The sequence below is a fragment of the Pavona decussata genome, unplaced genomic scaffold, assembly GCF_977016875.1.
Source record: "Pavona decussata unplaced genomic scaffold, jaPavDecu1.1 SCAFFOLD_64, whole genome shotgun sequence".
Taxonomy (NCBI): domain Eukaryota; kingdom Metazoa; phylum Cnidaria; class Anthozoa; order Scleractinia; family Agariciidae; genus Pavona; species Pavona decussata.
In genome coordinates, this window is record NW_028145484.1 from 2,911,329 (window position 1) to 2,925,899 (window position 14,571).

General features: G+C 40.1%; 3 protein-coding genes across 5 annotated transcripts in view; 1 reads left to right on the top strand and 2 right to left on the bottom strand.

Annotated features, from left to right (window-relative positions):
- The first annotated feature begins 248 nt into the window (after positions 1-248).
- On the top strand, positions 249-2,975 carry LOC146478466 (uncharacterized). Its single transcript, XM_085112052.1, has 2 exons — positions 249-666; positions 2,284-2,975. Exons 1-2 carry the CDS (start codon positions 361-363, stop codon positions 2,611-2,613), a joined length of 636 nt encoding a protein of 211 aa, XP_084968178.1. The 5' UTR covers positions 249-360; the 3' UTR covers positions 2,614-2,975.
- Positions 2,976-4,707: 1,732 nt separating this feature from the next.
- LOC146478467 (lysosomal cobalamin transporter ABCD4-like) overlaps positions 4,708-14,571 on the bottom strand; it is a 50,152-nt gene continuing 40,288 nt past the window's right edge. For 2 of the 3 annotated variants that reach the window (XM_085112026.1, XM_085112024.1), the window contains 11 exons: positions 14,169-14,243; positions 13,049-13,149; positions 12,359-12,412; positions 10,220-10,276; positions 9,894-9,985; positions 9,376-9,424; positions 8,928-8,977; positions 8,252-8,304; positions 7,724-7,800; positions 6,934-7,049; positions 4,708-6,206 (listed from right to left, as the gene is read on the bottom strand). In XM_085112026.1, coding sequence (XP_084968152.1) covers positions 6,132-6,206; positions 6,934-7,049; positions 7,724-7,800; positions 8,252-8,304; positions 8,928-8,977; positions 9,376-9,424; positions 9,894-9,985; positions 10,220-10,276; positions 12,359-12,412; positions 13,049-13,149; positions 14,169-14,243 — 799 coding nt within the window. In that variant the 3' untranslated portion in view covers positions 4,708-6,131. The remainder of the gene's footprint in view (positions 6,207-6,933; positions 7,050-7,723; positions 7,801-8,251; positions 8,305-8,927; positions 8,978-9,375; positions 9,425-9,893; positions 9,986-10,219; positions 10,277-12,358; positions 12,413-13,048; positions 13,150-14,168; positions 14,244-14,571) is intronic. The other variant, XM_085112025.1, reaches the window with a different exon arrangement.
- The window catches only part of LOC146478468 (lysosomal cobalamin transporter ABCD4-like), a 47,543-nt gene continuing 37,679 nt past the window's right edge, over positions 4,708-14,571 (bottom strand). The window contains exon 21 of the transcript XR_014865125.1: positions 4,708-5,007. The gene's annotated coding sequence lies outside the window, so the exon portion shown is untranslated. The remainder of the gene's footprint in view (positions 5,008-14,571) is intronic.

A 14,571-nucleotide genomic window follows, 5' to 3' on the forward strand; every position in this document is an offset into this window, starting at 1 on the left:
CTATGCTGTGTTCTATTACATCAGCATAAATTGTTAAGATCTTTGCCAACCTTTTCTTATGTTTCGGGCTCCAACGTGAGAAGGGAAGAAAGTCTCAAAACTCTTTTTATCTGGCGTGATTTCAAGAATAATAGCGTGATCGAAGTTATGCAATTGTATGCCTGTACATGAATGTTGATTGATTGATTGTTTGATTGATCGAGTGTATTTACGCATTTACGCAATGGGGATATCAATTTCGACGTATAAAATGTAATATTTCCCAACAAATCAGTCTTTTCCCGAGTCTTATTCAGTTCATGTGTGCCAGACCGCGCACCTCACCTGAACTAGTTTTATGTCTCGCAAAAGTCGTTGAAAATGCGCTGCAGCAAAGGAGAAGTAACAATTTTAGCCGGAATTGGAATATTCCTTGTTGGTGCTGCCTGTCTTGTCGTTGTCGAAGTGCATAATTTATGGCCCGCTTGCGAGGAACAGAAGTTTAAAGAAATAAACTGTACTATTGCCACTGGTGACATGGACGCGAAACAGAAGTGCAGCAAACACGATGATAAGAGTTATCCTTGTTTGAGGGTTTACGTCTTGTGTGGAAACGAATCGAAGTTGCAAAGCAAGAAGGCGAAGCCTCGTTTGTTATCCAAAGATTTTTACAACCTCCATCAACAGGTATGTACATTTGTTAGGAAAATTTTTACAGTGCCGACGATAAAACGGGACACGGTTAATAAGCGTTTTTATGAAACCATTTGCATGCTGATGTATCAATCAGGAAGGGACCTGATGAGGGAAGGATGGGATTTTTACGGAATCGCGGAAGTGCTGTACTGACCCTTTCTAAACCAAATCTGTAGTAGGTTCTTCCTACTGCAAATTTATCGTCACTATCTAATCACCAGAAATATGATTAATTCTTTGGGGTTAAGTTCTCTCCATACTTTCTAACATTGCATGTACTCCCCTATTTATAAACCATAAAAGTATAATATATAGATAGATTGACAGAGGTGAGGGCTTGAAATATCACAGTTCTATTGATGTGAAGCAAAATCTGTTTCTTTTAAAATAGCGTGAAAATATACTTCTTCGAGAAGAAGCCGCAATCACTCCCGACTCCCCGCCCAGTACGAAAAGCATGCCAACTGGACGGCTTACAAAATGAAACTTCAAGATCCCCTCCCGGGCATACCCCAGGGGGTTGACTACGTGCCGTGCCCCGGGTGGGGAATTTCAACCGGATTTTACCTAGAAATGAAATGAAATTATTTTTGAGTGCTTAAGCGAGGACTTCTGTCCGTATAGTTCCCCAGGCTTGCTAGCTTTGTGGAGAAAATTTGGTTTGTTTATAATTAGGTCAAAGAAAAAAATCTTTGACCTCGGCGAAATACGTGCATAATTTCTGTTATCTTTTGGTCAGTGGCGGAATACGTGCGTACCGTTAATTTTGTTGTTGTTGGAATTTTGGAGTTCCTTTGTTAACGAATGGTTCACTTGAAAAGGACTTTTTTAACGTTCAAATCTGACATTTAAGGGTAGGAATTTGAACAAAAAGAAAAGTTCAAATGCCCCGGGGGTGGGGGATGGGGAGGTGGGAGGGGGAGAGAATGTTGTTTGATCGCTGGTTGATACCACTAAAAATGTCTTCCCGTAGCGTAGCAAGTTATTTTATGGAGAAAAAATAAGCAAGGTTTATTTTTATTTTTACGTTAAACATATTCGCTGTATTGTTTGTGTGGATTTGCCGCAGCAGATCGGCATTTTTAAAATAAGGTTGCCCTCTGATCCCTATTCGCTCCGTCTTTTATAAAAAAAAATGCTAAGCTCCTTGAATTGAAACCATCGCCCCAAAACTGCCATGCGTAGGCTACAAGAAGTCCCTTTTCTTTAACGGAAGAAAACATACACGAACCTGTTGTCTTTTCCAGCTGACTGCCCGTCAGGGTAGTAGTCTCTCCTAGTGCTCACGCGCGCTTGCGAGTGTTTTGAACGACCGCTAGAAACACGAGACTAGTTTTCATGTGCGCTTTTGCTGGCTTTTCGCCCGATGGGGTCGTGGTTCTTGAGGGCCTGATAAAAGTATTTCCAACGTCCTTTTGTTTCACTAAAAATAAGTTGCTGGGCCTCGGCAAGGCTTTTATTCAGTAAACATTTCACAAAGTCATGGTTGGTTTTGCGGTGGGGAAGCGGGCGGGGTGAGTGGGTGGGTTTTTTTTTTTTTTTTTTTAGTTTTTTGTCCTTGCATGTAACCAGACATGTTACTTTATTTTGGACCTGTTATATTTTCAGTGCACTTATGAGCCAGAGGAATGCATGAAAAAAACTGAAGCCAAGCCGCACCTTCTGCAGTCTTTTCAAAGTGGTAATCCTATAGGAACTCCCCTTTTGTGCTATTACAATCCCAAGGATCCAGATCAGATCGTTCGCCAGAAAGCCTCGAAAGAAAGCTACAATAAATTGGTGCTAACCCACATGGCATGGCCTCTGGGTATCGTGGTGCTGGGAATCCTTCTCGTACTGTTAGCTGGCTGCTTTGTGTCGTCTTGGCGAAGTCGAAACGGTTATGAAAGAATAACCGATGAAACTTTAAATGTTAAGCCACTGCAACAGACTCTCTGAGACAATGGCGGTGCAAAAACAATTCAAGCAGCTGTCCATTGGGCCGTCACACAACGTTCTTGGAGCCATCACGCAACACTCCTCGACTGGAGCGTTGCGTGACAACCTAACCAATGGCTACGAAGCAGACAAAAAGATGCACATGTAGTTCAAGGTTTTCATCGATTAGAAACCAAATGAAATGTTTTCTCATACATTTGTAAATCTAAAATTGACTCGGCGTAGAATTCATAACAAGAAATGGGAGTGGACTTGCCGTATCTCCATGTTTGGAGTACATTGTGTAAATATTAGTGTTATTTAATCGATCACAAGTTTTTCATCTTACCGAACAAGACGTTATTAAAAACTACATGTTTTGATCTACTGTTGAAACTTATTTCCCGTCCTTTTCGTTTACACACAATACCTTCATGTCCAACTGTTTTCCTCCACTTATCAAATTCACTTCCGCCCGCGTGCGTGTAGACGCGCGTGTAGAAGCGTACTGATGCACGCGCGCGTAAATTGCCGACGCGGCAACTAACAACAAGACATCACGTTACTTTGGAGAAACTCACGAAAGGTTTTCTAATTAAATATTTTGACTGCAAAACAGATTAAGCAATTGTTTCCCAGTAAAATTACAAGGCCAAAACAAACGCCTTCACTCTGTCATTAGTTGAAAAATCTAGCACGCCCTCTAACTCGTCCGTGAGCAAATGTACTCGACAAAACAAAAACAATTCAAAAGGTCACTCAGGCGATTTGCAAACTGACGATTCCACAGATTAGAGAGGTATTGTCTTGATCCATGAACTCCACTTTGAGCTGTAATTTTATCCCGCTTGGGAAATCCGGAGAGAGATAAATCGTGTACACAAATTCAACCGGAACACCACTCTTGAGTGGACAAGTCAGCCCGTGTCCTTGGCAAGCATCACGCTCTGGAACAGGGAGAGGTATTCGCTCTGATCCAAAGATGGCATACGCGTTTATCTCTGCTGAGGTAACAACTTCGTGCGGGATGAAGTTAATCGTGACCGTCTCGTTGCTTCCCAGTTTGAGGATGCAGGGGTCTTGATCACAAGGCGTAAGATCAATGGATGTGATCTCTCCTAGCTCTCGTGACTCAGTGCAGTTTTGAAAGCTAATTTGCTTGGATATAACTGATGCAACTGCCAGCAACAGCACAAGGAAGGAAATTAAAGCTCTCATTTTGCGACAGGTCTTTCCCTTTTGCGAATTACAAACAGGAGGCGGTGGCCCAAGGGGGCTAAGGCAAAATAAACAGTTTGTGTCGTAAATAACCTGTTGACGTTTCCTATTTGATGGAAGATTTCCTTTCGGTTACTAACGTCACGCTACAATGAAATATCCGCGATCACGAGATCTTATTATTTTATCCTAGCGAGTATGGAGTAAAAGGAAGAGAAAAAAAAGGAGGGGAGGAGAGGGGGGGAGAGGAAAGGAATGGAAAAATAAGAAAAGAAGGGGAGAGAAGAGGAGAGGGGAGGGGAGGGGGAGGGGAGAGAAGAGGAGAGGGGGGAGGGAGGAAATACGAGGAGAGGGGAGGGGGAAAGAGCGGTGGAGAAGAGAGGGGAGGGGAGGGGAGGGGAAAGGAAAGAAATGGAAAAGAAAGGAAAGGAGGGGACAGAAGAGGAAAGGGGAGGGGAGGGGGAGGGGAGAGAAGAGGGGAGGAGAGGGGAGCTACTGAGGGAAAAAAACCATAACAGTTTCCTCGTTAGCCCATAGCGCAACAAGCCAATGAATTGTTGCAATTGGCGTGTGTAGATTTAAAGTCACTGGGGAATAATACAGCACTGTATGTGGACACCAATTTTCCGCAATTGTGTCCAAATGTTCCTTCATATTTGGCCAACCACATTATATTCTTTAAAAAGCGAAACAAACTGTTTGTTTTGGATGTTTACCCTTTCCTGGTTAAAACCTGTTTCGGACGTAGACAGGACATAAAAATTGACTTTTACGGATGATGCCAATAAACTCAAAGCCGTTTTAAGAAACCGCTTATTCCCATACAAGTTAAGCAATTCCCCAGAAAAACTGGAGTCAGCTGAACTGCAATAAAGATATATCTCATTTAAGGCAATGTTGTAGCAAAATCTTATTATTTTACTATAAAACACTCAAACAGTACGTATACCAGTTCGTTTCATTGTTAATTATCGACTTCGAAAGGAAGTCTGCATAAGGCTACAAAAGTGACGTTTTATGAAAATATTTTAGGCATAACAAAAAATTATACAATAATTCAAATACTAGTAATCATGACAGAAACTCCTGTTACCAATGTAACTTAAAAAGACACACAAAAAAGAGTTCGTTACGTAACTTTAGGCTCGATTAGCGTTCTCGCAGACTCATTACCAGCAAGTCTGTTCGTCCCGCACCCTGACACCCTGGGCCCAGTTGTTCAAAGCCCGATTAAGCTAATCCTGGATTAATAACAACTTTCATTCAAGTTCAATTATTAATCGGTAAAAATTCTTCCAAAAGATTTTTGGCCTTCAGTTTTGTTTCTCTACCTTTAGCTTTGAAATTAGGCTTTAAAACCACTTTTAAAGAGCGAGATGAAAACCTCGATTAACTTTTAATCGTAGATTAGCGTTAAACGGCTTTCGAAAAACCGGCCCTGGGGACAAGTTGGCTGTTTAGTGCAAAAACCACTAAAACAAACAAACCGAACTAAACGAACAAACAATGAAAAAGCACTCACTAAACGCCTGGAGATAAATAACAAATGAATACAAATCATTGACATGAGTTAATTTCATATGTACTATTTCATAATCAATTAACTAGCTAATATACTTGGTAATTCTACAACTTAGATCACCAGAAAACTCACAAGGGGGTTGAAACATGTAACGTGTGCTCACAGCGTGTGAATATTCTTTTTCTAGCTTAGAACCTCTTCACAAATTATCATTGTTATTGTTGTATGTAATGTTAAAAAAAATTAATTATTTTGTGTACAGTCTGGCTTGCCGCTATTAGCTCTTCGCTATTTACAAGCCAGCCTAGTTATAACTTAAGGTTCTGTTGTGAATAAATAAAACTTGTGAAACACAATTGGAAAAGCCGCCTTTTTAAACAAAACACGAACACTTGGGCAGAAACTGTGCGATTTGATTGGTTTATTCATTTGGTATTCATTTTCCAAATATGGTACTACGAGATTAAATATTCGCACGCTTTTGGAAAAAAGTGAGTTACGCTTTTCAACCATTATGGCTTTCCGATATCACTGCATTACTTTAAGATTTCGTTAATGCATAAGCTACAAAACAAAAGATTTTTTCAATTTCTCAATTTTACTATGAAAATGAAAGTGTAATTTGGAATGAATTCTAAAAAATATTTCAATTTGGTTGAAAATAATTTCTTAGGTAAATTCATTACATATTACTTGATTTTTCGATCGCAGAAATTCAAACACTGTCGAGTATCACACAGCACAGGGTTGCCTCGTTCTAATGTACCTAACCTCGTTCTCGTGCACACGCCTTAATAAATTAATCTGCATCGTGTTCAATTTCCTTGAACTCCCATCCTCCTTCTCCATCCAATTTCAAATTGTAGTCGTGAAGCTGAGAAACAAAAAGGGAGAATTAGCGTTTAAATCTTTTCATGATGGAAATCACAAATTAAACAAATGAAACGCTGAAGCAAGAAGGGTGTATGTACTTCATTTTTGGGCCTGAAATCCGACGTTTTCCAAATCAGCTCAATAGACCTTTATCACACGGCGGTCATATTGAGTATTGGGAGAATAAAAGCTTGTTTTTGCACGGCAAGCCTCGCACTGAATTCGCGTCTGGGCGAGGCTTGCCGTGCGAAAACAAAGCTTTTTATTTCTCCGAGACTTAACATGGCCGCCGAGTGATAAGGGTCTATTTTGGCATACAAACAGGATATCAACTGTAAGAAACAAAATTAATTTTAGAAGAATTTTCTTATTACTTTTAAGATCACACAAAAGAATAGTCGATGTTTGGATGATTTTCGTTTGTTTATGCTAAAACAGAAAAGAATACAAATTATTTTACTGTTAGCTAGTTTCGGTTTTGGGGAAAAATAACGGGTTAATTCTTCTTAAAAAGGTCTCCAGATTAAAAAAAAAAAAAAAAAAAGAGAAGAAAAACTAAACATAAAACTATGTTGGTTACACGATATCAAGTCTGTTTGCCAAGCAGAGATGATTTGAACAAATTACGATTTCAAGGCCAAAAATGCACATGCGCCAAGCCCTTTAAGTAAACCCAAAAATAGCGCAGGGGTAGCAAGTTGTCTCTGATGAAGAAACCTTGAACGCACCTTTACGAGAGATTCCCTATGTCCAACACTCACAACTGTGATTTCCAGACGCTTACATACGGAGTACAGTCTGGTCTCCGAGGGGACGTCCAACGCACTCGTAGCTTCATCAAGAACTGAAGAAACACAACCACCCAATCAGTTCATGTTATCCTAAGGATAATGATTTGTCCAATTGATAGAGCGGTTTTCAAGTGAGTGTCGAAAGTAATTCGCGTTTGCTTTAAAACTAAGCTCTGTGATTGGTTCGTAAAACTCGCTCCACTTTCTCAACCAATGAAAAGCAAAACCACGTGGTCGACTTAGCCGCACGTGTTTTCCCGCGCTTGGCGCCGGTTACATGTATTTGTTTCGATTGTGATTGGTTCATTGGGCTGTTTACGTCTCTTGTGATTGGCCAGAGTAATTTGTTTGGTTTTGGTTTCCCACACTTGAATGCAAACCGCTCTAAAGTAATGCGTTCTTTGAACAACAAGGATCTGATGTCCATTGACAGAGCATTTAAGCATTTAAGCCTCATAGAAACTGCCACGTTGTTTAGCGAAATTAGTCCTTGAACGAGCCAAGAAAACTGATTACGTATGGGTTGTACTGCAAAATCACAGCAAAATTCCGAATAGCATTCGTTCAAAGGTAAGATAAGATAAGCCTTAAAATTTAGAGACGCTAATTCATTCTTACTTTGAAATGTAAGGGAGCACTTTCGGGGAAAGGATGCATTAGTTTGTTCGATTACGAGCACGGTAACGAAAATCGGTAACGAAAATTAATGATAACGAAAATTACTCACGCGCTACAAGTGGCCGGTGATAGAACAGACGAGCAAATGAAAGCCTCTGCATTTCTCCAGGAGACAACATGTCTTCCCTACAACAAACAAAGTGAAAAGTTTTAGGGTACGGTGTTTGGGACCCATTCAGGAATGATAATACTTGGTATGCGTTTTGGTGCAGTTTTATTACCTATTTTCGTTCCGAAATCGCTAGAAGGTGTACTGGTTACTGTCAGTGGTGCTGCGTCGGTGAAGAATGGAAAAGAAGGTTTAGTTTTGATCAACAAAGTAAGTGCTTCTTTGCTCTTCTACCGTGCTATAAATAATACCAATTATTGGAATAATTGAGGAGTCAAAACTGCATTCAACCGATAACGTTTCATCCTAAAAAAAATTACTTTATTGGCAGAAACCAGTAGTACATAAGAATTCTTCTTCTCTACTTCTACGGAAACGCCCTCCGTCTAATTCTCCTGATAAAAATCCTAGTGATAAAATTGATTAGCAAAACTTTGTTTATTACGGTTGTCGAAGTTTTTGTCTCACCAGTTGGAATCCACTGGGTTATCCAGACCACCGACTCTTGTGCACAGAGTTCTCTGTAAGATGAGAAAGTCAAAAGCCAAGCAGTTATTATATTTTTTCGATGTAGATGTATGTCCTTTTTACATCGTTTTCACAACTTTGCGTTGGCTTCGTTTACCACTGGCCAATTAGAATGAAATTGTCAATTCTAACAAGGAATTTAAGTTTAGATGGGGGCGGTGTGGCCTAATGGTTCGGCGCTGGACTCAAATCCGGCTCTGACCTCTTGGATTTATTTCACGATAGCCCCGTTTTCAAATCCCGCTCTGACAAACTTGGATTTGTTTCACGGTAGCCCCGTTTTCAAATCCCGCTCTGACTACTTGGTTTTGTTTCACGGTAGCCCCGTTTTCAAATCCAAGGCCACGCTTTGTAAATAGCCAACTGGTTTGCCTCCCACCAGTTGGGATTTTTAACAAATGTTATGTTCAGTTTGTATATTTATTTCACTGATTTACAGTGTCCCCAATTAGCACAATAGTGCTGAATACTTCGGCACTTAATTTATTTATTTCATTTTATTTTATTTTTTCCCGAAACAGAGACGTCTGAATAAGAGAGGTCGCGGATATGACTTCATTTTATTAACTGGCAGCATCAAGTATCCTTTAAAATTCGTATTTGCAAAGATACTTACGAGTCCAACGGTTTCCAGTATCTCAATAAGTTTTTCGTTTTCTTCACCCACTGAGAAAGACAGAAGGAAGTAAAATCAGCAAGAATGGCCCCCATTGCTCAAAGAGTCAATAAATCGCTATCCAGCGGATAAAATGTACTCCAACCAATACATTTTATCCGCTGGATATCAAGTTATCCGCTCTTTGAATTAACAACTGGGGCCTGGACAATAATAATTATGTAGCTGTCACACAACAGACAAAAGTTTTACCATGTGGTGAGAAATATAGATAGATGTTGAATTTTTTAATTAGCAGGGCCGATTTGTTTAAAGCTCGATTAGAACTAAGTCCTGAGTTAACTGGGAACAAAATCTATAAGTTGCTACGGTAGTTAACCTGGATTAGCGCTAATCGTGCTTCGAACAACCCGGCCTTGATCTCTGCCTGCTACAACTTTTGTGATACCTGATTCGCAGTCACCTCGAAAGACATAATCTTCAAAAGGATATGTAATCTAAAAATGAAAAAAAAGTGACTGAATATTAAGAACATAATACTCGTTAAGCAACTTAAAACAATCCGCAATATTTACTGCTCTATCGAGTCAAGTCAAGTCATTTATCTGAGCAATCTCAAGTATATAAACCGCTATCGACCGTGACTCGGCCTTAACGCATTTTCCCGCGCTTGGCACCATTGCCTGTTTCCCTCGCTTGGTACCGGCTGCATGTTTTCCCGCGCTTGGTACCGGCTGCATGTTTTCCCGCGCTTGGCACCGGTTACATGTTTTCCCGCGCTTGGCACCCGTTACATGTTTTTCCGCGCTTGGCACCCGTTGCATGTTTTCCCGCGCTTGGCACCGCTTACATATTTTCCCGCCCTTCCAAGTAGCAACCGTTACTTTTTCAATCAACGAAAGCTTCACAAAAGTGTACAAGAAAACCACTGATACCCAGGGTTGTTTCTAAAGAATAAAGTGTTACCTGTTGTCGTAATGTACCATCCGTGATAAATGACTTTTGTGGTAAAAAGAACACTGTCTTAGGACTGAACGGAAGAAACCTCAGGACATCACCTGTAATGAAATTATAAACGCCGAAGATTGCAAGGTCAAAATATGATGCAGACTAAACATGACACCAAAGAAATGGTTGGTCAAAAGCTTTATTATTTTAAATCACTGTTTAAGCTTCGCTAAAATTAACCCACATAAAAAAACACCGAGTAAAGCAATACTAACTTGCTTTCCACAGCACAAATGTAGAGAGGGTAAAAAAAATCGCTAATTATAAGATGACGGTATTCCTACCTGACATAGGGCTCCATATGCCACTGAGAATTCTAAACAAAGAACTTTTTCCACTTCCTACAAAAGAAAATTCCATAAGAAAATGTTTCGATCTACAACTTCAATAAATCACATCAGACTCTTTTTTTGTGGTAGTTAAAGGCCGAGTTTCACGGTCAAGCGCATGCGCGAGCAGACCGGCTCAAAAATAAATTGTACGGGTCGACACTAAATTCGATGCGACCTTGTGGTGGAACAATCTGTTGAAATCGCGCCCGAATTTGGATCATCCGCTCTTCGTTCTTCACTTTTTATAATCTTTGTTTCCTGTTGTAAATATAAGTTCGATTTTTGTAAGGTTAAAAGTGTTTTAGCATCCGAAAACGACATTTTTGTCGATGGATCGGCAAGGAGACGTCGCGGCCGACCGGCGACGGGACGTTCTGTGGACTCTCTGGAAGCACAGAAGTTAAAGCGGACAGAGTGGAGTGGCGTAGAAATCCTGTGTGGTTAACAAGATACGTCCACCAAACGTGGAAAATTGGTAAAGAGATAAGTCTGTTTAAAACAGACAACGATTTCGCGACACATCTGCTTTCGCTGGAAATGGCAAAGGTCACCAACTGGCTTTGGATGAACTCGCGAGGATTTTCTAGATTTCAATCGTACTGTTTGTTCATATGGAAGTCAACTGTCAAAAACGGAGAATTCGAAGGACAAACAGCATCAAACGTCAGTGTTTTGCTTTGGATGGAAAAAATTGTACAACACTGAGACGCGAAGCGAATAAATACGAGATCAAATGTGGGCGTTCGTTGTAGTCGTCTATTAGCGGGCTCGAATAGCGGGCAGTAGAAAAAAAATCCAAGAGATTTGCGGCAAACTACTAAAACTATTGTAAGGTATTCATTTATCTATAAAATTATGGTCATTGCGAATGGCAAACGCAGTTTTGATTTGCCACCATGGCAGAGTTTTCTCAAATGCATTCAAGCATCTTGGAAGGACGCTCAGTGTTGTTACTAAACGATCGCATCGCTTCTTGAAGCTTGCGCATTTCTCGTTCTTCGCCCTCTCGTTGGTCTAATAAAATCAGGCTATCGAGCGTACACATTATAGTAAGTTTATCACTGAATGCTGACGAAATACTGGATTTAAGTACGTAAGTTTGAGGGAGCTTCTCGGCTTTTCGAACCGCGCGTAATAAAAGAAGGTCGATGCCGCGAGATATCGACATTGTACTAAAATAAAACTATATACGTTCGCAAAAGTTCTGGCATTTCTTGAATGTCATGGGACATTCACGAAGCGGCGCTGCAAAAATCCCCATGTGTTTTACATGGACAACCTTTTTGTTTCTTTCTGAAACGTGACCGAAACACTGGCCGGTGAGTTTTATTTTTATGCCAGCAAGTTACAAGACTTGCCCGCCGTATCCCGCCGGTATTGTGTACTCGCTTCTAATTGGTCCAAAAACAATTGGCTTGACAGCGTTTACGTTATCGCTCGCGCATGCGCCGAACCGTGAAACTCTCCCTTTAAAATTTTTCTGGCATATTTATAGAAACTTACAGGCACTTGCCTTGTTCATTTATGTTTTACTGTTCAACACATTGTAACACGTACTGCCCAAATATAATCATGGTGAAAGAATATTCTTCGTCCGTAGTCAAAGTGTATCCTTCAATAAACGTAATTTCGTGTGTTGGGGAGAAAAAATGCAAAACAAAGATCGTTTCCAGCTTTTCTGCAATATAACCGTGCTTTGTTATTAATGTGTTGAATAATAATACAATAATCCTGCGAAATCCTGCGGAATGTCCCCCGATTTTAGCCTACTCGGCCTACTGCCTCGTCGGCTGAGTATCAGGCGATATTCCGTGCGATTTTGCAGGATAACTGACGTTAATCCACTGAAAAAAGGCTAAACCCGAAACATATGGATTTTTCTTCAATTATTATTTGGCACTTTGATTTTCTGTCACGGATCCTCCTTTAACTGTTAAACGTCTGCCATGTTGCAAAGGCGTGCAATGTTTTTCTGGGCCATGATCCACTTGCTACACGTCTTAAATTGGTTTTCAACTTTTACTTTCAGCTTGCTTTTCTAAAAACAATCAAATGATTCAATCACAGTAGAGATTAAGCAGTGTACTTCACCTGTACATCCAGTTATAAGAAGGTTCCTGCCATGACTTATTTCCAAATCTAGATCTAAAAAAGGGCAAAGTTCATTCAGTTAGCCTGAATAGGTAGGTATATAACCAGCTTGTAACTGTCTGTTTTAGTAAAGTGTTGTTGTTGTTGTTGAATAGCGAGCTTTAGCAACAACTACGGTGACGGCGCCGAGAACGGCAAAACGCAATTGGCTTAAAAACCAAAACAACAACTCTGCACGTGCATTACACTTTTTGGTATATTTCTTTGCCGTCACTGCACGACTAGGACATGAAATTTCCTGATGGGGCGTTTTAGGAAGGACGTAAACACAGTAAGAAAACATTTTCTTTCTCTTTCTAAACTTGGGTGAGGTCTCCAAGAATTCAACCCCAGGAAACTTCACCTACATTTGACATTTAAAGCGAGTTGGAATAATCACCAGCAATTATTCTAAGGAAGTGCTATGGACTTTCAGAAGAAGAAGCTATAATAGTGTATAGGTAAGGTAAGATATGACTTATTTTAAGAGGGTGATACTTAACAGCAACTAAAATTACTGACGAGCTTGTGGCCCTCTAAAAAGCAAAAAAGAAAATTTAATCAAATCACCTACACTTACAATATGGCTATTTACAATAACTGCCCAAACATGTTTCTAGAAATTTCAAATAAACATACTAAACATGTTACCTCTGACCAGGGGATCTGCGCAGTTTGGTGGAGCATATGACACACCACTGAGCTTGAATATGTAGTTGCTACCTTCACAGGCCAGGGTTTCATCTCTACAACAAATAGAAAAGAACGATCATCCGCCATAAGCTCTTCATTTCCCACAAAATGACTGTTAATCTCCATCGCAACCATTATTGGTGTCCTCGCAGTTACTGGACTTTCCAGATGCTGTACAAACGCTTTTATTCACATGAAAGCTACTGAGCAGTACTTTCCTGTGGATCTGTATTAGGTGGCTCTAACTTTTGAGTCTGTGGATGAAATCCTTAAGTGTGACCATTCCAATGAAAGCTACTGAGCTGTACTTTCTTATGGTGCTGTTTTTTTTACAAGATGCTCTACAAGGTTCCAACTTGAGAGCCCGTGGTGAATTCCTTAAGTACTTACTTATTGTCCACGGGTCATGCCAAGTGTGTGACCATTCAAGTGAAAGCTCCCGAGAAGCACTATCCTGTGGTGCTCTTTATTACGCTGTACAATTAAGGTGGCTGTACATTTTGTGTATGTGGAAGGAATCCACCAGCATTACCATTCAAATCAAAGTTACCGAACAGTGCTTTGTGTGGTGCATTTTACTCTGTCAAAGGAGGCATTTATACCACTCGACTGTAGCTTTAAAGCAGATGAAACCAACAGTTGAATCAGATAAATGTTGGACGTATTTTCTGTGGTTTGTCTTTCACTCAGCAAACCCCAAAATGTTGGTCCAGAATGAAGGAAAACCTCAACCACCTGCCCTACTGACTAGCACACTTCTGTGTTTGGATAAATGTCCTTGTCTCAATTAACAAGATCAACAGAGCAAAATAAAAAAAAAAGTGAGAAGAAGAAGTAGTCTGTGAATAGGCTCCCAAAGTTGGGCATATGGGAAGAGAAAAATCGGCGAGTGGAGCAAGCCGAGTGCAGCCTGGGGTGAGAAAAAAGAAAGGGAGAGAGCGTCCCTCCCTTTCTTTCTCACTCCAGACCACACTTGATTTTTCTCTCCTCCCTATACCCCCCTTGGGAGCCTGTTCATAGGCTAAACAAGAAATAAATAGTCCGTTAATGAAGGATTTAAAAAATAACGAGCCATTACCGTAAAGAACCTTGACTTTCTTTCCGCTTCTGTTCAGAATCACTTTCAGCAAAATATTCAAAAAGTTGTCCCAGTCTGTAAAAGGAAAGAACAGCTTTAAACAACATCGAAGGTTCATTGAAGATACTATACTTAGTCACATTAATAATTTTGCAAAACAAAACAAAAAACTTGCAAAACTTCCTAAGGCAGGTTTCCACATGCACCACATGGCATTAATAATAAATTATTAAGGCCTTTATTAAACCCATTTTGAAATCACTGGTGATCCTTGCAATCTGATTGGCTCTCAACAGTGCAATTTATTCCCAAATTGCACCATTTTTTGCTCTAAATCGCATCCTTTCTTTAGCCTATCAAAATGGAAATGAAGTAACAAAAATAGAATATTAATATTGACAAT